The 21,789-nt window shown below is 35.4% G+C and overlaps 1 protein-coding gene across 1 annotated transcript; it reads left to right on the top strand.

The window, feature by feature from the left end:
• The first annotated feature begins 813 nt into the window (after positions 1–813).
• LOC123553414 (uncharacterized) lies at positions 814–8,753 on the top strand. The gene is made up of 5 exons (XM_045343131.2): positions 814–930; positions 3,770–4,055; positions 6,989–7,162; positions 7,620–7,818; positions 8,179–8,753. The coding sequence occupies exons 1-5, from the start codon at positions 868–870 to the stop codon at positions 8,486–8,488; spliced, it is 1,032 nt and encodes a 343-aa protein (XP_045199066.2). The 5' UTR covers positions 814–867; the 3' UTR covers positions 8,489–8,753.
• Positions 8,754–21,789: the final 13,036 nt, after the last annotated feature.

Below are 21,789 nucleotides of genomic sequence, written 5' to 3'. Positions count from 1 at the left end.
AACTTTTACAGAATGCCGTTATATATTTAAGAATAGGCGCTTCAAAACTGGTTCTACTTTTTTTGGATGTTCACCACTTTTCTTAACCCCGAGCCGCTCTGTTCGTAAATACAAACAAGAATGAAATTAGATTCAATCGCATACATTATTAGTGTATGTCAACAAATTCTACTTGAATGAAAGTATATACCTCACTGATTTCCAGGTAGAATATATGTGTGTTGACCACATGATCGTGAGTTACCGCACCTGTATGCCTGGAGGTGCATGGAGTGACCTTGACCTTGATTGTGATGTGTGTAAGTATTAATAATAATAATAATAGCTCTAATAATAATAATAGTAGTAGTAGTAGAAATAATAATAATAATAATAATAATAATAATAACAATAATAATAATAATGATAAAAAACTTTATTGAAAGAGGATAAAATATTGGCTATAGCCAGTCTAACATGTGTTCGTCTAACAATAATATGAAAGATTTCTCCTTAGTAAGTGAAATTGGCCGTTAAGTGAAAGACCTGAATCAGAATAATGTATTATGAACAAATTAATCCTTAGTGACATAAACAGTATGTAGTACAATGAAAAGAGTTCAAAATCTAGGCAGTATCAGAAGAAAGTGGTTAATTGAATGAAAAGAGATACCTCTGCTCGAAACAGTCTGTCGGTTCACGGTAAAAACTAAGCGAATTACTGACCAATAGTTAGATACATTTTTTTCACACCTTGATATTATTTAGGAAAACACAGATATTTCCGGTCAATGCTCACATGGAATAACGTTGTTTTTGCATTTAGCAGCAGACGAAAGAGATTTGGAAGCCCTTGACGAAAGACATCGATGGGTGACCTCAGCAGATATGCCGGAACCTAGACAACCAGTAAAACGTTCCTTCGACGACTGTTTCGTTGTCTCTCCAACGGTACGATTTCATTGTGTGCATTATTATAGATTCTAACACGATCCGATTCATTTTCCTATTAAACAAAGAAGGCTGGAAACAGTGAATTATTAAACAACAATTCACTGTTCTGACGTCACGACTATTACGTCATAGCGTCGAGCGGCGTAGCGGCGCGCTGGAAAAGAACCCGATTGAAAACAGGCAAATATTTAATGCATGCGGACAAGGGTGTACTTTAAAGTCCTTGAGAACGTGTAAGAATCGAAATAATATATCTCATTTAGTGATTTGCTGCGCCCTCGTGATATAATTCCTTCGCATCTGAACTCCAAACAGTGATTTATTCAGCGACAAACCACCGATGAGATATATTATTTCTTAATTATTACTTTACTTTTTATGAAAAATCACAGGTTGATACTTTGTGTTATTGACCGGTCAATAGTCCAACATAAAAGTTTGCAAGTTTAGTTCATGAGTATGATTCAGTTTTGTCGTTTTCCAGAATTAATGGCTATTTTCGCGAAATTCGGTCTTACGTGACTATAGGCTGATCACTACCAAATCAAATGGAAGCCTACGCAGGTTTAGCAGTCCAAATATAAATAGTCCTAATATTTCTTCCTTTCTCAAAAACTTTGTGTTTGAAATTTCTCTACTGCTTTTCAGTATACAGTCAAACCTGTGAACAAAGGCCGGCCAAGGGAGAGGGGAGAAATGGCCTTTGTTCACAGGTGACCTTTGTTCGGAGGTCAACTTGGGTCATTAGTCGTGTGACCTTTAATCTGCTTCAGTGCTGATATTTAAGGTGTATAATACAGTGTATTTGATCATTGTAAGTACATGATATAGTGGCACACAGACTTAGTCACTATCATCATCATCATCATCCTCATCATCATCAATGGTTTTAATATATATGACTATGACAGCCTATCGGATATTAAGGATATTTGAACCACATGGCATAAATCATCAAGGATACATGATGTATAGGAAGTTATAAAGGAATTCATTTGTCATGAAATGTTAAATGTATTCTCAGACAATTCAATTTTCATAAACATTTATCAAGTTCAAAACATGAAATTAACAAATGTTGTAAGTACAAGTAATGGTGGCACACAAACTTGGTCATCATCATCATTCATCATTATGTTTTTGTTTAAATATATATGAATATGACACTTTATATATTAAATGTCAAATGTATTTCTCAGAAAATTCAATTTTCATAAACATTTATCAAGTACAGTTCAGCAATTTAACCTGAACAAATGAAGCTATCAAGCAAAATCATTTTAACAGTTCGCTCTTTCTAGGATGAACCACACCTAGACCTATGTTCTCCTTTCTATGTGACACAAATTTAAGACCTGCACATGTGACATAACCCGAAATGTTCAGCGTTTGGCAAAGAAGTCAATGATCTTACTCTGCTTAGTGTTCCCTACAAGTTTTTGGCTTATGACAATGTCCTGAGCATCAACAAATGTACCAAGCAGACTTTCATTTCCATGGGCTACTGCATACTTTTTAAGTTTTCAATCATTTCCAAGCACTCATTTGTAGAACACACGTTATTCTCTTGTTCTTGAAGCTGATCGTCCTCACAGTCAGATGTTTAATCACTGACTTGCTCCTTCATTTCCGAAAGCAACTCGGTAGCAGGCCTGTCCCAGTCCTTCATTTTAGAATCACATGTTTTGAACTTTTTATCGATATTCAACAATTCCATGAAATCACAATCGAACAACTGTCGAGCCATTACATGAAGCGCTATTGGATAGTTATCATCCTCCTATTCATCAGAGTCCGAATCGTTCAACACTGCATTCACTTTCACTTTCAACACTGCTTTCCATCTGAAATCCGCACTTCGCGAAACACTTAACAGTGGTGCTAATTTCAACTTCTTTGAATGCACGTGCAACCCAGTAAATTGCGTCCAGCACACTTATCTCTTTCAACAGATCAAATCCACCTTTTCCCTGCTTAAGTTCCATTTGGCTGATCACGTACTGTAGTTGTTTCTTCCTGTACTTGAGTTTCATTGCCTGAATTATTCCTTGGTCCATTGGTTGGCAAAAAGATGTTGTATTTGGTGGTAAGACCTGTACATTGACATTTTTGAGATTAACCTGAGGATGGGATGGTGCATTGTCCACAAAAAGAAGCACTTTTCTGCCTTTCATTTTTCTTTCAAACCACTGTAGCCATTCTTCAAAAAATTCGCCAGTCATCCAGGCTTTCTTGTTAGACTTGTACATTACCGGCAGACGATCCTGTTTGATACCGCTGAAACACCTGGGGTTTTCCGACTTTCCGATATCCAGCGGTTTGATCTTTTCCCCAGAAATGTGAAAATAAATGAAATCAAGCAACTGTTGTCAGTGATCTTTTTTTTTTTTAAAGCAATAATAAAAGGATACAAATTGACTGTCCATACTTTAAATATTGTAAATGATGTTAGAAATCAACTTCTGCATTCATTTTTAGACATTTTTCCCCGAAAAGTCCCATTTAATAAATATTCATCCCTCCTTCCCCTACAAAAAAAGAAATATAAGGATATTCTAAAACGTGTCGATATAACGTTTCAAAGTAAGTGGATTTTATAAGTAATAAAGAAACTGTTGCGGTGTGTAGTTTTCAACATTCAAGATATGTCTGCAGGAAAAACAAGTAATTATTCATTTAACTTGTGAGTGTTAACTGAGCAAATGGCATATGGCATTTTGTCAATCATTCTCAAAATATTTACTCATATTTTCAAACCTTTTGCAAAAAGACGTGTTGACTTCTGTATATAAGATTTCAATAAATACAAACTTATGTAAATCATATTATTGTTTAGACCACAACTTCAACAACCACGCCCTCCACGACCACATCAACTACAACTACAACAACCACGCCCTCCACGACCACATCAACTACAACAACCACGCCCTCCACGACCACATCAACTACAACAACCACGCCCTCCACGACCACATCAACTACAACTTCAACAACCACGCCCTCCACGACCACATCAACTACAACAACCACGCCCTCCACGACCACATCAACTACAACTACAACGCCCTCCACGACCACATCAACTACAACTACAACGCCTACCACTCCCAGCACAACAGGTAACACATTTTGAATGCTTGTATATGGGGTAGCTGGGAAATAATTTCGACCAGTTCAGGTGTCTTGTTTTGCTTCTTCACTAAATTTTCAGTTTAAAAGAGAGACTATTTGTTTGTTTATGTGTAAGAAATATTTTACATCGAGCAAACATGAGAAACAGTATCATTATGTTTTACTTTAAGTTATCCGATTCACAAATTGGTAACATTTCGATGCCAGGTGACCCCATGTGTTGTTTTTTTGGGGGGGTATCATTTGAAAGAGGAATGCCTGCTGAACAAGAAATAAGTAAATAAGATGACTATAGTAATATGTGTCAGGATAATTTGTATAGATTATATATTGCTAACGTTATAAGTAAGCACAGATAGTGCTTAACTCCTTTTTCATTGTATAATTACTATAATTATTGTTGGATTGCTGTTAATAATAGAATTTGGGTTATTTATGGACGATTTGGTTTAATTATGGTGAAAACTGGATCCCAGCATCGCACATTATATTATATACAATAGTTAAAGGGAACCAACTATCTGTTAAAGCAAGTACTCGTTGTAAAATACTATGTTCGAATTTGAACCAATCAGAAATAAGTTCTAAAAATAGCACCAATTAAAGCTCACTTCTGCTATGATATAAATGGGTAGATGGATGTCAGAGAAATTCATTCTGTATCCAGCGATTGAAGAAGACACATCGAGGATTCAACTAATAATTTATCCCACTACCTTGATAAGGAAGTTATTGCAGCTACACTGTCAGGGCGGATAAATTATTAAAATCAAAACGTTTGAAGTTCATAGACTAAAGAAGAGTTGCAGAATTTCAACAAGGTTTCGAGCTATAGGGCCAGCGAATAGGTTTTGGTGATCTACTGAGAAAGTAGAAGAGTTCCAGCTTATAGACAAGGTTCAGTGTTATTGGCAAAGTACAGCCAAGGCATCACGGTTATACGTATACGGTAGTTGAATGCTACATGAGATAGCATATAGGCGCTGAGCATCCAGGAATCTGGTCAATCTTAGTGAGTTACAGCTTCAATTAAAAGGACATAGGCTGAGCGATAGGACTCGTACGTATGTTCTTGATTCAAAGACATTGTCTGACGGGAACTTCGACACAGGGACCAGTCGAGTATAGTATCTCCAGCCTATAGGAGTTTGAGCTAAATTTTAGTTGGAGGTTGATAGTTGAAACATTGAGTGATTTTTCCTGATCCCTGGAATTATCTAGCTCATAATTGAAATCATTTACGAATCATTGGTGCACGAATCATTTAGGCAAGGTAGCCATGGGAAAGTCTTATTTTTGAGATATTTGGTCTCACCAGCTATACGTTTTAACAAAAGACTTTCTACATCGTTTGTCAGCTAGTCTAAGACATAGTCACCTTAGTGAGTGGACCTATTTCATTGTTCAAGAAACTAAAGGCGTAGGCACTTCCCTGGGTCATATAATCCGTATCCTGACAATATGCACGAACCAGTACAGTCATGTTGTCTTTACTGTAATATCTGGATTTCTGTTGAAGTATCCCGGAAAACTAAAAATTAAAAACAAATAATTTTATAACATATTTTGTCTTGTTATTTATATTTTCTTTGTCATGAGACAATACACTTTCAAATGATACCAAACTTATTTTTTTGCTTACCAGGCATCAATATTTGATATAATCTAATATCAGTGTTATATAGAACTTGCTTATTTAGGGACGAAAAATGTTTATGTTGTTAATTAATTTGAGCCGTGTAATACGAAAACCAACATAGTGGCTTTGCGACCAGCATCCGCGCAGTCTGGTCAGGATCCATGCTGTTCGCTTTTAAAGCCTATTGGAATTGGAGAAACTGTTAGCAAACAGCATGGATCCTGACCAGACTGCGCGGAAGCGCAGGCTGATCTGGATCCATGACTATGTTGATTTTCTCATGGCACGGCTCATTTTGTTTATTCTAGCATTTTTATTGGTTTAAAGATGGTCAAATGGTGGAGGGTCAGTAGAATTTCATGTCGATCTAGGATATGAATAAGTGGCCGATAAAACAAATCAGTTGTAGGGTTTGTTAGTGACCTTCTACGAAAATCTGTACATTGTTTATGTCTGCCAACTGCTCAGTTTGCCATTCTGCTCTTTAAATTGTGCTAGCTCATATTTATTATTTTTATCACATTGTCTTCGCAAAATACTGTTCTTTTCTTCCCCTACCAAAAAAAGCAAATGTGGTACTGTACTGGTATACGTCTGTGTCCGTGCGACCGGAACGCATTTGTTCATATATCTCAAGAACTGTTTTAAGGAATTTTGTTAAATATTTACCGAAAGAAGCTACTGCAGAGTACAAGAACCATAACTCCACATTCCTTTATCTCTCTGTATCAAACCTACCAATCCGAGGCATAACCTTAAGACTCCTCAAAGGAATTTAATTGCACTAATAAACAGATAGAAGACATAAAGAGAAGAACCGTTACTCTGCCTTTTCTCATTTTTCAGTTACCCTCCTTTATCTTTTTATTGTACACTTTATAAGGAATATTCAAAAACTGTTCAGTGGGCTAAGTTCATATTTTTCATAATGATCGAGGACATTGAGAAAAAGTACATTTTCAAGAACCATAATCGCACATTGCCGCATTTTCATTTTAAATATCTCCTTTTATGATACTTTATTATGCTTTTACACTATGATAGAAGATACTGGTAAGAAGTTCTGTGTGTAAAAAGCATAACTCTTTCCTCTTTTTAAAACATTTTCCCTTTCGCCATTTTGCCTTGTTTGAAACATAACTTAAGCAGTTTTAAAGTGAGAAGTACAGTATTGAGAATGAATAGATCAGTTCTTTAAACTTATACATGCGTATGAATCGACATGAAAGAATATGTGTATGTTAGCCTAATTTTAAAATGTCTGTTTACCACCTGTCTCAGATTCGTGTAGTGATCCTGGAACACCTGCAAATACCCAATTGCTATCCAGTGGCATCACTGTGGGTCAGATTTTCGAGTACCAATGTAACAACGGCTACGCACTTTCAAGTGGTGATTTGATCAGGGCGTGTTTGATAACTGGACAACTTACAGGCAGTGCACCTTCATGCGATCGTAAGTGTTTTCATTCTTTGTGTAGGTTAAAATTCACGCCTACTTATGTTGCACATTCCGATTACAGACTGTTTATATAAATATATGAACGCATAAATATGAATTCTTTCATGAAAATTATTTTTAGTGGCAAGTAAATATTTCCAACAATAATGCGATATGCTAGTTTCACTTGTGCTACGGATATTACAGCAGTTGAGATGTATATATATATTAGCGTTAATTTAAAACATTACAAACCAATGATATGATTCAGTTTTAAAATTTGTTTCAAATATTTGACTGGTGTAAGTTTTCTGTGTGAGGTATTCTGTAAGTGAAACACTTATTTCAGAAGTAATCCCTTTGAAACTGAGAGTTGCACTGTACATCGTTTTGAAAAAAAAAAACAAAGATGTCTTCTGCATCTAACTGTACCCGTTCCTTACTTCAACCACTTGTTTTGTTACTTTTTCAGCTGATTCAACTGTTGAACAACCAGTTAATAACATCAATATAAGACGCCGTGACAAACATGGTAGCAGCGGATATGTTTATACCACTACAAATCAAGACTTCAGGATCACAAAGTCTGGAAAATTAACAAAATGGCGATTTTACAGTTCTTATAATGGCGACATATCTCTGCAAGTGTGGCGATTTGCCTCCGGTGTAACGTGAGTTTTGTTTTTCCGTGACACTTGATCTAACGCCATATTTTTGTATTTTGATAAAAAGCAGTCAGTTTTATGCAGCATTTTGTTTTTCTTATGAAATGCCATATGTGGCTTGCAAAACATGTAAACTATGTAAATATTTAATAAGAAAGAGTAATATTTGTTACTGCATTTTATCAAACGCATCAGGTATTAACTAAAACAATGCTGGACTATGATTTTTGCAAATCGAATTACGTTGCTATACGTTTTAACCATATAATTACTGCTTTATACAGAATAGCCTTTATTAGCATTATAAACTGTTTCCCTGCCTTGTAAGGAAAGACATTCGCTTTAATTGGTCATCAATTTTTACAGATCAAGTGGACAATTTATTGGAGAAAACACGGTGACCGGAACTGGAGACGACAGAGTAAGGACCATTGAAATTTCAGAGGCTGAGCAAATAAGCGTGCAGGATGGTGACGTCATTGCCGTACATTATCCAGGAAGTAGCGCCGCTGGTATCCCTTATACTCGATGCAGCTTAGACTGGGAACCATCAAAGAACAATCAGCTGAAAGGCCCATCGATGGAGCCGTCATCATTGGTCGAGGGAAGCAGTTATTCATTTAGTCCCGATGGCTATGACTGCAAAACCTGGTCGTTGAACGCTTTCATAAAATAAGAAAATAGCAAAGTACGTTTAGGACTTGTTTCAGGACTGGCATTCCCTCATTTAAAAGCCCTTTTCGGGTAGCCCTAGTTTTAGTTTCTTTTCAATATATACATAAGATACTCAAATCTGTCAAAATATAGTTCAGAACAGATACACTCAGTTCCAAAAGAAAGTGTGCACTTAGTTTTCTGTTATTTTTTCTCGGTTATTTTCATGAAAACTTATAATGTTTGGTACCAAAATTTAAATCAGTTCGTTAACAAATTGGTGTGCATTTTAGATTTAGTCGCTTTAAGTGGTTGCTTTTAATCGAAATAGGACAGGTGTTTAAAATATTTAAACTTAAAAAGTGCATACTTTCTTTTGGAGTATAGTATGACAGTTGTATGAAAATGAAAGATAGTGACTAAATAAAAGTATACATTGAAAAGATGAGAAACAGTTCTGTCTTCTTTTCAGAACCCTTTTTCTATCTGTTTGTGTTCATGTGCGTATTTTAGCGTTGCGGCAATCCTGAAACCAACAGCAGTAATATTTGAAAAACGATGGGAACTTTCTGAACGGAACGAACTAATTTTCTTAGTTTTAACTAAGTTAAATTATTTCCTGTCCGATGATCATATGGTTTTATGGAGGCATATTTCTGCCACGAGATAGCTAGGTACCTGTCACGATGATAATGTAAACATTCCAGGAAATGTGTGTAGTTTTCTCAAAACATTTCAGCAATAATAGATATTTTCTAGATATTTTCATTTATTTTTCCTGAACATGTTTCAGCGCAAAATTGCACATAAATGCCTGGAACTGTCACGAGATGTTTGGTAGCTAACGATAATATCATAAACTTTCCAGCAAAAGTGTACATCTTTCTGAAAACATTATCGCAATAAAATATTTGTTTCTAGATATGCTTCTTATTTTCAGGAAATGTTAGGCTATTGAGATAACGATTTCAGAAAAGAAAAATATGATAATTTCTGGATGTATCGAAATAACTATAAAGTTATTAAATGACAGTTGTGGGCACTTACACAAAATGTATCGAGATCATAATATAAATTATCACAATAATATTTCTAGGAAATCTTCAACAATTGAGATAATCTTTTCAGAAACCTGATTTTATCAAGATAATTTTCAAGTGTCGCGACTGCTACCTAGCGATCTCATGACAGCAATTGTTGAAGAAGTGACCAAGCCCCCTGGCGGCCATGTTTTTTGACGAATCAGAAAAATTTGAACAATATTTGTAGAGGTCACACAAGGACCATTTGTGTAAAATTATTTCAAAATCGGGCTAGCAGTTTCACACAACAAGATTTTTAAAGTTTCCACTATATACATACAAGGAAAAGTGACCACGCCCTCTGGCGGCCATTCAATGGTATTGGAGGCCATGTCGTTTAAACACAATTGTTGACGACGGACGGACGGACGGACACAGTTCAATCACAATAGGAACTTAAAATAAAACATAAGTTACATTTTAAACTGCAAGAAGTAATTGTTAGACTAACATATACAATTCATTTCATTTCAATTCCATCATATACAATTGATCAGCAGGGAACAAGTACCTGTGGACATCATGTGTTTTTGGATTTAAATTTACTAAAATTTGACAAAGTACGCCTTTCCTTGAAAAAAATATTTACGTTAAACCTTCCGTTTACTAGCACAAAAAGCCCTCCCAACATTTATAAATATATCTGTTAGCCTCTGTAGGGATTTCGTTTTACAACCTTTTACACCTATAGAACTCAGATTTGTTTAATTTACAATCATTGTCAAAAGGAACGTTTTCTGTTAAACGTCTTAGCAGTGTTATTAGTTGTAAAAGTTTTTTCCATGTAATTGGAAGGAAATACCGTACATAACATCAGAAAACTTATTTATGCATGTATTAATATCAGAACATAACATATTATTTGTTATATCATCAAAAGAATTCTTTCTATCATTTAGCAATGTATTAAGTTCAAACATATCACAATTTTCCCAAATTATTAATCTTCTACATCATCAGATTTCATATTGTCAAAGATCATTTCAAATGAAATTGGACAATGGTCAGAGAACTCAGAGAGTTCACGTACTTTCATACTATTATACGTGATAGTCTGTAATCAAATAGTCAACAACACTAGCTGCCGTGTGGCTTTGAGCCAAATTGTAACAAGTATAGTGACCCGATGGCAATATATAAAATATATAAACTATTCTTTTGCTTAAAGATAGTAATTTGTCACCAAACTTGTTAATATGTTTATCAAATGAAGTGCGTGGCACCATTTCATCACACAACGTATCGTCCTCAGGTAAGTCAATATAGGGCTCAAGATTGATACGATCAACCAAGGTCATCGGTCCATGCATTTAAATCACAGTTCCTACAATATCATCATTTTGGCTATATTTTCTTATATTATCCGAAATAACTTCAAAAAGCAATTTCAAATAGTGGTGAGTCACGCTGTTAATACACTTTTGAGTCATCAGGTGGTAAATAACAACTACAAAAATATATGTCATTCACAGTTCCGAAAAAGATTTCTTTAACTTAAACCAAATTATACCATTATTATTTAATGATACGAGTTCAATATGTCCAGAAAATTTCTATTACAACTATTACACCATCACTGTGATGTTTTGCTTGTTTATTGAATTTGGGTCGCGGACAGGAAAAACTTTCGAAAGTGTTCAAATCGATATTAAAAATTTTAGAATTCCAGGTTTCAATTGCAATAATAACATCATTACCATTCACAAAATTCAAAAAATCACTGTCTGTTAATTTAGTATTTATTCCCTGTATATTCCATAGTAACAGTTTTAGCTGCCTCTGTTCAGCTTCCTATGCACTCTTCATTGGCTGGCCTCCACTCTGTTGACCTTCCCCGGTACCTGTTGCTCCGGACTGGTATCTCCGAGGACGAGGCTCGAGGACGGGCACGGGCCCAGGCGGGGGTGGTCAGCAGTGTAAGGGCGATTCTCTATATATAGTGTGTCATATGATAACACTGCATCTTCCTTTAGATTTCTTTTGCGTCTCTCTTGAATTTCTCGCGGGAACTGATCACTGACAGGAAAATTTGACTCGCGCTGTCTCTTTAACTTCAACTTTGTCTCTATAGTAGTTAAATTTCGCCACAACTGGTCACTTCGTGCCCTGTTCTTATTTACCAACACGATGAGCTCTGTCTATTTTGAATCTATATGCATCTACTATATCAATTTTTTTAACGCAAAAATGTAGATTTTTTTCAATACAGTCTTCTTTATTTTTGGAATCGCGATCCTTCTCGTCAACGTTAAAGAAAAGTAAATTGTCTCTCATCGACCGCGACTTCAGGTCAATAACCGCATTGACCATAGCATCCTTTTCGATTTCCAACTTATCAAAAGACTGTGATAGCGTTTCATTTTTTACCTTTATTGCTTTTAACAACGTTTCAAATTTTCCATGTTTCTTTTTAATATCATCACATTCTTTACTGTCAAAGATTCTACATGCCTCGAAATCAGCTAATTTCTTGTTCGATTCAGTCAATTTGGTCTCTAATGAAACAACACGGGTTTCTACAGAGCTTATAGTTTTAGACATACTACTAATATCTGATTCAACCTTATCGAGTTTTTAAAGTTTTGTCTCTAGTGGTTTTTAACTGGATTCAATTGCCGTTAGCTTGGACATCATACCTTGGAACCATGGTTGATCGTTTACGTTTTGTGCATTCGTTATGGGAAAGGATGCGACTTCTGGGGAAATAGGTGTACCAATTTGTTGTATGGGTGAATTGTTCACAAATTGTAAATGTGCTGGGTAATATTGGCCGGTATATGGCTGTGTATAAATTTGTGGTGGGGACGCCATTATGTACCCAGAATATAAAGGTTGATACTGTTGAAGAACTACCGCGGCACGTTTCTCTGGATGTTCGCTATCAACATTTGTCGATTGGCCACTTTTTGTTCGCTTTTTCTTATTCCGTTTATTACTGCTATTTGCTTATTCGGTGTAGCCGACGTTTGAATAATACCAGTGTACCAATTTTATCAATTGTATCAGTTGTTTGTCAATTGTATAACAGTCATTAACAACTACCTCTAGCAAACATAGCGTCTAGTATGAACAGGCCGTACATACAATAATTGGTCTGTCACGACTTCCATTGATCATTGCTCACCATGTACCACCATTGGAAACAAAGGAAATTTCATGTTTTGTCTCTAGCTGTCTTGTCTAACGATATTTTCATCACAAGATTTTATATTGTAAAAATCCACTTTTAGTTCTACACGTACGTCCAATTTTCTCCAGATAATATCCACAAAAATGTCTTAAATCAAATTATTAGACAGAGAAATCAAGACCCTGACCATTTTACTATATTTACCGTTAAAAACTCTTAAAATATTGAAGACACATTTTCTTAATAGAATTCATAATTTGATAAGAAATCATAAACATCGATAGTTTTTTTTAAGTAAACGTACACGTGCTGAAACCTATGTTGTCTCCTGTTGTATGATTAGAGCTACCATTCATCCAGCGCAGTAATACTTTTTGCAGTGAATCTCCGAGAAGTCGTAGGAAAATTAAAAACCATGTGAAGAAACTGAAATTAACCACCTTTTTTTTTCTTTTGTATTTAATCTACCAGACCAGTGTAGCATCTTAGATACCTGTACTAAGATATTCATTTCTTAGAATGTCATGTTAATGCTAATCACACTCTACATTTTTTGTTTACATTTTATCTGTGAGAAAGACGGCGTCAATCCCAAGTTGAGATGACGGGGCGTTAAATGTTTACCTGATTGAGCAAACCTTGTAGGTTGGAAAGAAAAACTCAAAGTACAACATTATCTGTGTATTGTACAAAACCTGTTTTTACAAAAGCTTAATATTTTATGTTGGCTGTACTTTCACGAAGACCTCTGTTTTCTTATTACATTCATAGCACATGTACCACATCTTTCTCCACAAAATACTGAATATTACAGGTCTCCGAGAGTATTTCGTCAATTTAGAAATAGGTTTTTTATCTTCCCACCATCAATTTCTTAAAAATCCACCTCTTCCCCATTTCTGCATGAAGTGTGATTTTTTTTGTTGAGTTTAACGTCGCACCGACACAATTTATGGTCATACAGCGACATTCCAACTCCGGTCGTGGAGGAAGACCCTAGGTGCCCCTCCGTGCATTATTTCATCACAAGCGGGCACCTGGGTAGAACAACCGACCTTCCGTAAGCCAGCTGGCCGGCTTCCTCTCATGAAAAATTCAACGCCCCGAGTGTGGCTCGAACCCACATCGACGAGGGGCAAGTGATTCGAAGTCAGCGACCTTAACCACTCGGCCACGGAGGCCCCCGCATGAAGTGTGAAAGTAACAAAGTAGCAATAGCCGTTCCCTTAAGAGTAACATCCAACATCGAAACGACCAAATGAACGTCTTATTGCAAATTCCTTAGCTTTTGTTGGTGGGGAAAGACCCCAGGTGCCTCTCCAGGCATTTCTTAGGCAAGCACCTAGGTCACCATAGAACCACCAACATTCGATAAGCCAGCCGGGTTGCTTCGAGTGAGGTTCCGAGCCCACATTGGTGGTGGGCAAGGAATTCGAAGTCAGCTACCTTCACCTCTCAGCCATGGAGTCCCCTATAGAAGCAACATTTGAAATATTCACAGTTTTGAAATTCTCACGCTGATTTTCAAGTCTGCCAGTAATCAACCTTAATGTAAAAGTCCTTCTCATGAAACTGCTTGTAGATATATAAATTGCAAACCTTAAAATCATTGGCGAACACATTTTCTAGAATAACATTCTAGCAAATTTTATAAGGTGAATGTTAGAAAAGACTATTCATATGTACAAGATGTAAATGGATTAATTCTTTCTCCATTTTTCTTTTGCAAGTAATAAACTTGAATATTAGATTTAATATTTGTGATTTATTTTCGTCAACATAAATAATACCTGGCATAAACAAGCCTCAACGATATTTACCGTCAGAAACTACAAATGGTTTGTCCAATTCACCATCATACTATAAAAAAAAGTTTACACAACATGAGGTTCGGAATGTACGAAATTTACATTCTTGTACATACATGTAAATCTGCATGTATGTCTGAAATGTAAACAAATGAATAAAGTTAACTGTGTTCATTTTCATGGAAAAGATCGAACTGTGATTTTCAAAGTTCCCATACGGAACATGTATAAATGTTAAAACACAAGCAGTTTCTGCCTTGAACATAGTAAGCAATAGGTTATTTATTGTATTTATGTTCTAGTAACCTTTGACACTCATTTCGAGGACAAGTCTAGTTTTTGACTCTTGGATGTATATTGTAGGGCTGGTCCAAAATTTATACTAAAAGCCAAATTGCATGAATTCTTCGTTATTTTGCTGCATACAGTTAGGTTGTGTTAAGTTCAAAGTATAAGAAGATTAGAGAAAATAAAACATATTTTTGTAAAATTCCCCATCTTTCATCACTTGTTTTGTCGATCCATGCTTACAGCTTTATTGTTAGAACGCCATGACGTCCATGAAATTGTGTAAAGTGATAATTTTGATGACACGTAGGTTTTATTTTGTAATTGTGTGAGATCGTTAATTATCAGAAAGATCGGACAGTGGGAGTTATCAAAAAGTGATATTTTATCTAAATTAGAAAGTGAATCATACTATACAATAAGAAAATCTAACGTAATAATCAATTCGTAACAGAAAATGCTAAAATACTTCAGAAAATGGGAATAGCACCAAAATTGGCACATCTTTTTATTAAAGCACAAAAAACATTTTTTCATCTGATATCTGTCAAGATGGCCGAAAGGGCGGCCATTTTCCAAAATGGCCGCCAAAACTCAATATTTACCCTACAAGATTCTAATGAAAGGTCATTATATTTACATTCATCCCCAAAATGCACCAAATATAAATGTATATGATAAAATAAATCCTGCATTTGCATCAAATGCAAAAAAAAAAACGATTCAAATTATGTTAATTTCTTTTTGTTTCCATGGTAACGGCTAAAATCAATCTAGCCTTTAAAACTTTAATAATATCATTGTGTTTTTCATATTTTAAATGATATTTTGTTTTAGTATATGTAATTTATATTAGTTTACTTGCATTCCCTCCACAGCAGCATATTGAAACATTGTTGTTATTCCCCAACCAGTGTTTAGCCAGAGGGGGCTTATGGGTTGCCCCCATATGTCAATATGTCAGCCATACAAAGTGGGATACTGAAAGAATGAAAAAATATGTTGTCAAAGAATTGTCATATGAATTATACACAACTAAATAGGTAAGAAGAGAATGAAACGAATGTAATGCCACTAAGAACAATTAATGAGAAACAATAAAAAGAGAATGTGTAGAAAATAATGTATACGTTTTATAAGTGTAGATAAGAAATACTTTGCAAGAAACATACAATGTCTGAGAATAATAATCAGTATACACCAATGACTGATATTGTTGATGGTGGTGGTCAGAGAAATAGAATGCACAAATCAGGAAATACGGAAACGAGCAGCCATAACAGCACCCTCACCACAGAGGCTATCTTACCCCTGTGGCTGGATACCAGTTCTTAAAGCCTTACATAGTATGCCCAGACGGGCTGCATATAGGGTTCAAAAGTCCTGCTTAATTTTGTCATCACTTATTATTTACACACTACCCAATGAGGTTAGAATACCCATGGAGCATGTGGCATGTACATTAGGTTTGATTAGGGAGCTAGAGTAGACCAATAAAATAAAAGTGAGATTGCCTACATAGTTTCATTTAAAAGATACAATTTAAGATGTTTTTTAAACTGACTTTGAATTTCGCGATTTCTGATTTCGCAGGGGAGTTCATTCCACATTCTAGGAGCACCCACCGAGAATGACCTATCATGTAATGCTGTTTTTGGTCTAGGAATTTTGAGCTGTTCATTTGTGATCGATGTAAGGCTTTTGTTGTTGAAATAAATTGTCCGCCGAGCGTGTCATAATGTTAGCTTTAAGGATTAGTCTAGCAGTACGTTTTTGAAGTTTAGAAAATTAGTCTATATTGTAGGCAGAAGCACCATCCCAAACAAAACAGCCATAATCAAATAGCGACAGAATGTATGAATTATGATATACAGTCAAAGATTCTGTTGTGACATATTTAGAGAGTAATTTGAGTAATGTTAAACTGACTTCTGATTTCGCAGTGGAATTCATTCCACATCCTAGGTCCACCAGCCGAGAATGACCTGGTCTAGGAATTTTGAGATGTTCATTTGTGACCAATGTTAGACTTCTATTGGTAGAATAAATTGTCCGCCGAGTGTGGCATAATGTTAGCTTTAAGGATTATTCTAGCAGCACGTTTTTCAAGTTTAGACAATCTGTCTATGTTGTAGGCAGAAAACAACACAGCACAGCCATAATCAAATAGAGGAAGAATGTATGAATAATAATATACAGTTAAAGATTCTGTTGTAACATACTTAGAGAGTTATTTGGGTAATGTTGTCTTACCTGAATCACTGATGCATATTCGATCTATCTGTTTATTCCAAGTTAAGTTGTTATCAGTATAGAGATTCCTTACATAGTTTCTGTATGTGGTAATATTTTTTGTCGTATCAATTTGTGGTGTTATTGTGGGTTTTTTTGTGCAGTACATAAACTCATGAGTGATGATTTTTCTACATTACCATCATATTGTTTTGAATTCATATGCACTATTTTGTAAATTCATTTTATTGGATGTTTCATTCTGTGTCTTTTTTAGCGTTGAGTGAAATAACAATGCGTTCATCCTGAATAACACTGTTTACAGTTTCAAAGGTATGTGCTGGTATATTTAACAAGTATATTGGTATGTCTAAATGGGTGTGATAAGTATGTCTAATAAATACTAGTACAATATAAATCCCGTTAAAATACTAGTTAACTTTATAAACTTACAGAAAGGGATGTGTACGCTTGTATAACTGGTATATACTGCGTGTTACATGTCTACAAGGTAGAGAAGTGTTTCTGGTGACAATCTTTCCTCTTGTGTATACTAAATTACAGCCATTTTCATGCAAGAGTTATTTCTCGTTTGATGTTAAACTGTAGAAAGGAACTACTTCAGATGATATTAGTCCTAAACTTAGCAATCTTGGAGTAGGTTTGAAAGATATCTTGCACTACTATCTGATACCTAAAATAACTAACTTCTTCAGACTGTGATTGTCATAGAGTCAATGATAAAATCAAACATGAAATTACAGACTGTTGCCACTTACCTTGAAATTGCTTCATGCAATTGAGTTGTACGATTTTCAGAAATTATGTACTTTTTAACAGTATTTTTATGCACCAAATCCCCTACACCCTGGATCAAATGATCTGATGTTATATTGTTTTTTTCTGTCTATCACAAAGTTTATCCTTTGATAATAACATTTATCTCTTTCTGGATCTCTTTGAAATTCATACGCATTACTCGTAGCCACATTCACACTAATGCATTGCATTTTATCTTGATCTTAAAACACTTACCACATTTTTCATTTTTTTTTTGTCATAATGTTTCCATTTTCTCCTTGGATCCCTTTCACAATAACACACATTCAAAGTCAAGTTTTCAAAGGAAAACATTTACCAATTGTATACATGACTTATTTTCCTACTATACTACGCCAACCGCCTTTTTACGATATTGAACGGAACTATGACGACAACTGTGACATGATGCATACTAGCTGAACGTCCGCCTACACTTTTCTGCAAACGACATCTCTTCTGAAATCATTAGGTTAAAGTTGATACAACTTATGTTCTTCGGATGGTTCTTAAAATAATTTTTCAAAGAAATTGATTCCATGCAGAACTAAGGTTGCGATTTTAAAAGGGGGAAAATGATTTTAAGAAAAAAAAATTAGAAAATAAAAATGTTCCTTAAGTGACACCTTATGAAGACTGTTCAAAGTATTGCGATTGAAAAGTATCAAATTTGTATACAAATTCTAAACAATAGAATTTGAACAATTTTACCTTACACGTCAAGCGATCAAACACTTGGGGATAATCATGACAAGTTTCAAGTGTGTCCGTACTTTTATACCTACGGTCTGGATCTACAAAGGGACTAGGAAATGGACACGTATGATAAACGTTACCGCAGAGGGATTTTTTAAAAGCTGTCTACCACGCCAAGGAGTCAAGATACATGATGTCGTTTATGACAGTGGAAAATGTTATGTTAAACATTGATTCTGACTGTTTGTTTCGTTTAAACACATGAAAGGTCGTGGAATTATTTCTATTATTCATTGTTAATACCTAGGTTAATTTTCGTTGCTTAGTACATCTGTAAAACAGTGGTAATCAGTGTAGGTCTCCGCAAAATGAATCTGGTTAATGAAGTCAGTATTCCTTGGAATGTCTTAATATAGGTCTGTTTGGAAGTTTTTGGTGGCCTCTAACATATACAAGAACTATTCTAATGTAGGCCTTTGTGACAAGGTATCTCAGCTAGTGTGTACAGTCATACAATGATAGTTAAGTGTGCAAGAATTCATTTTTATGCCAAACGGTGTACATTTCTGCCTATTTCGAAGCAGAATGGCTTAATATTGTTCTTAAATCTCAATATAGGTACTTAATTATGAAAATCCGTTGTTCTTATTTGCTTCGGGATAAATAATATATCAACATCAAGAAAAAATGTTGTTCTAAATAACCACTAATCAAATATATGTATATATAAAACAATGCACTAAAATTTTAATATCAGGACCTGTCAACAGGTAGGGTTAGACTTAAAAAAAGTTAAATATCCATATGTAAGTCAAAAGAGACAGTTTAGCAACATTGTTTGCATTATATTGCTTTTGACGACTTATACTCAAAAATGAAAAAAAAAATCTCATTTATATTCAGCCGAAGGCCGTATTCATCAACGTTTAAAGTGTGAAAGAGGGTGTATACAGTCTTAAAACGTCCTGAAACAAGTAAAAACATCCCGAACAGTACTTGATTTTATCCCTTACTTTGAAAAATGCTTTAAAGCTCTTGAAAATGCTTAAAAGTGCTTTCCAGCGAAGCTTTGCATTTTTATTAAATGCTTTAAGAAACGATGAAATATCTTGTAAAGCTGGCGACTCTTAATTTTTAATGGTTAAATACATTACAAATGTATATGTACCATGTTCAAACCAACATGGGGGTGGGGGCTAATAGATACTTATTGTTGAACAGTGCATAAGTTGTGTTAAACAATTCAACATTGGAAACATGGCTGGACTGGAGTAAAATCACACAGAAAAAAGTGAAAGACAGATTGGGAGCATTTCTTCGGCTGAGAATAATTCAAATTTAGCATGATTACTGTTCCGCTCGATTATTAATCCTTGAAAACAATTAAAAAAGTAATCCTGAAATGTAAGGGGAAAATCGTTAAAAAGTCATGAAATTTTTGCTTGGTTGGTTTGTATTAACCCTGGTGAAATTTTGACTTTTATTCTCTAGCTAATATATCTCAAGAAGACCCTTTGGGAGTGTAGAATGTAACAAAACAGAATAATCCGTTTTATTGCGTCAGTTCACAAGAGATGATGGAATGTGCAGAATGTTCACGCCCCCTTAGTACCGGCTGTAGCGGAACTCTGTAACATATGTATTGAATGTACTCCATGATCCAAACGGACCAGAAAAAGTAACAGCATTAAAGTTCATCATCAAAATGGGATGAGATGTACATGTTTCGAATTTAAGAAATCTGTATAAAACAGAACGTTTCAATATTTGCATATGGGGAAATGGTGGTTTTTAACTTACAGTGACAGCAGCTCTTCGGTCTACACCCGAGGTTCCCGAGACGGCAGTACGGTAAAATATAATCAATTGCGATATGATGATTTTAAACAGTAGAAATAATGGTGTATGTGGCTTAATGTATAAGAGCTCTTGTTATACAAGTCATGACTTATTGCACTTAGAACAAATATACTTAATATTTTTCACGTTACTGATCATTTAACTGCAAATAGCCCCTTTGTATTTTTGTTTTAAATGTCGTTTATTTAGATGTGTATGCCTAAGTATACGAGGAGTGTTCGATATGAATTGCTTATTGTCCTCTAGCTCGATATCCACGTGGGGCACGATAAAAACCAATACCTACCTGTATAGGGTTATTCAATACCTACACAACGGTGTATAAATGTACATGTTAGACTAAGTGTAAGACATAAAATTTGCCATTTGAATACACGCAATCATTGACCACTGTAGTAAAAATGGTTGGTAGAAGCGTCGACAAGAAAGATGAAATACGGGCTTACATCAAAGCTCGCTCAAAACTTGGTTGTTCTTTGAAGCAGCTGATGACTGAACTTTCTACTGTTTATGGACCTTCTTGTGTGTCTTATGACACAGTTCGGCGGCGGAAAAAGAAATTTGAGTCTGGTGTAGAGTCCATCAAAAATGCACCGAAATCAGGTAAGCCAAAATCTGCATCTCGTAAAGAAATCGTTTCCAAAATAAAGGAAATCATTGAAGGATATGCCAGATTTACAGTTCGTGATATTGCACGAAAGGTAGGCATATCACTATCAACGGTTCACCTTATTTTGAAGAAGCATTTGAAAGTCAAAAAGACTGATGAGCAAAAGAGGCAACGGGTTAAAGTGGCCAAAAAACTGCTTGAAATGTTTCCAAAGTATGACAAAAAGAAGTGTGCCAATGTCGTCACAGGTGATGAAACCAGGGTCCATGGGTCCATTATTTTGAGCCCGTCAGAAAGGTTAGCAATAAGATCTTGGCCACTAAACACAGCAAACGCCCAATAATTGCCAAACATTCTTTGAGTGCAAAGAAGGTTTTGTATGCAATCTTCTTCTCTGGTGAAGGAGTCGCAAAAAAAGTGCCGGTGAAAAAGGACAAAAGCATCACCGGAAAGTACTACAAAGACGTACTACTGAAGAAACTGAAAAAGTATTATCAGAAACGACGCCCTGCCACTGGTTTTAAACATGTCCGTCTTCTACATGACAATGCCCCCGCTCATACCTCCGCAATAGTTTTTGAAGAAAGAAAAAGTAACTGTTTTGCCTCACCCCCCGTATTCCCCAGACCTTGCCCCATGTGATTTCTTTTTGTTTCCGAAATTGAAATCATTCCTTGCTGGCCGGAAATACCAGTCCCGACAGGCACTTGGATCTGCCATTCATCAGTACCTTATTACTGTGCCCAAATCAGCGTACCGTGACGCCTTCAAGAAGTGGATACATCGGCTGAGACTTTG

The sequence above is a fragment of the Mercenaria mercenaria genome, chromosome 4 (genome assembly GCF_021730395.1).
Source record: "Mercenaria mercenaria strain notata chromosome 4, MADL_Memer_1, whole genome shotgun sequence".
NCBI lineage: Eukaryota > Metazoa > Mollusca > Bivalvia > Venerida > Veneridae > Mercenaria > Mercenaria mercenaria.
The sequence above is the reverse complement of the archived record's forward strand: the minus strand, read 5'-3'. Positions and strand labels throughout refer to the sequence as shown.

What these genes read in the sequence shown, in the direction of transcription:
- LOC123553414 (XM_045343131.2), top strand. Translation starts at nt 868, where the DNA reads ATGCCGGAACCTAGACAACCAGTAAAACGTTCCTTCGACGACTGTTTC. An exon ending in GTTTCGTTGTCTCTCCAACG is followed by an intron (nt 931 to 3,769) that starts GTACGATTTCAT and finishes ATTATTGTTTAG; the next exon opens with ACCACAACTTCAACAACCAC. An exon ending in TACCACTCCCAGCACAACAG is followed by an intron (nt 4,056 to 6,988) that starts GTAACACATTTT and finishes CACCTGTCTCAG; the next exon opens with ATTCGTGTAGTGATCCTGGA.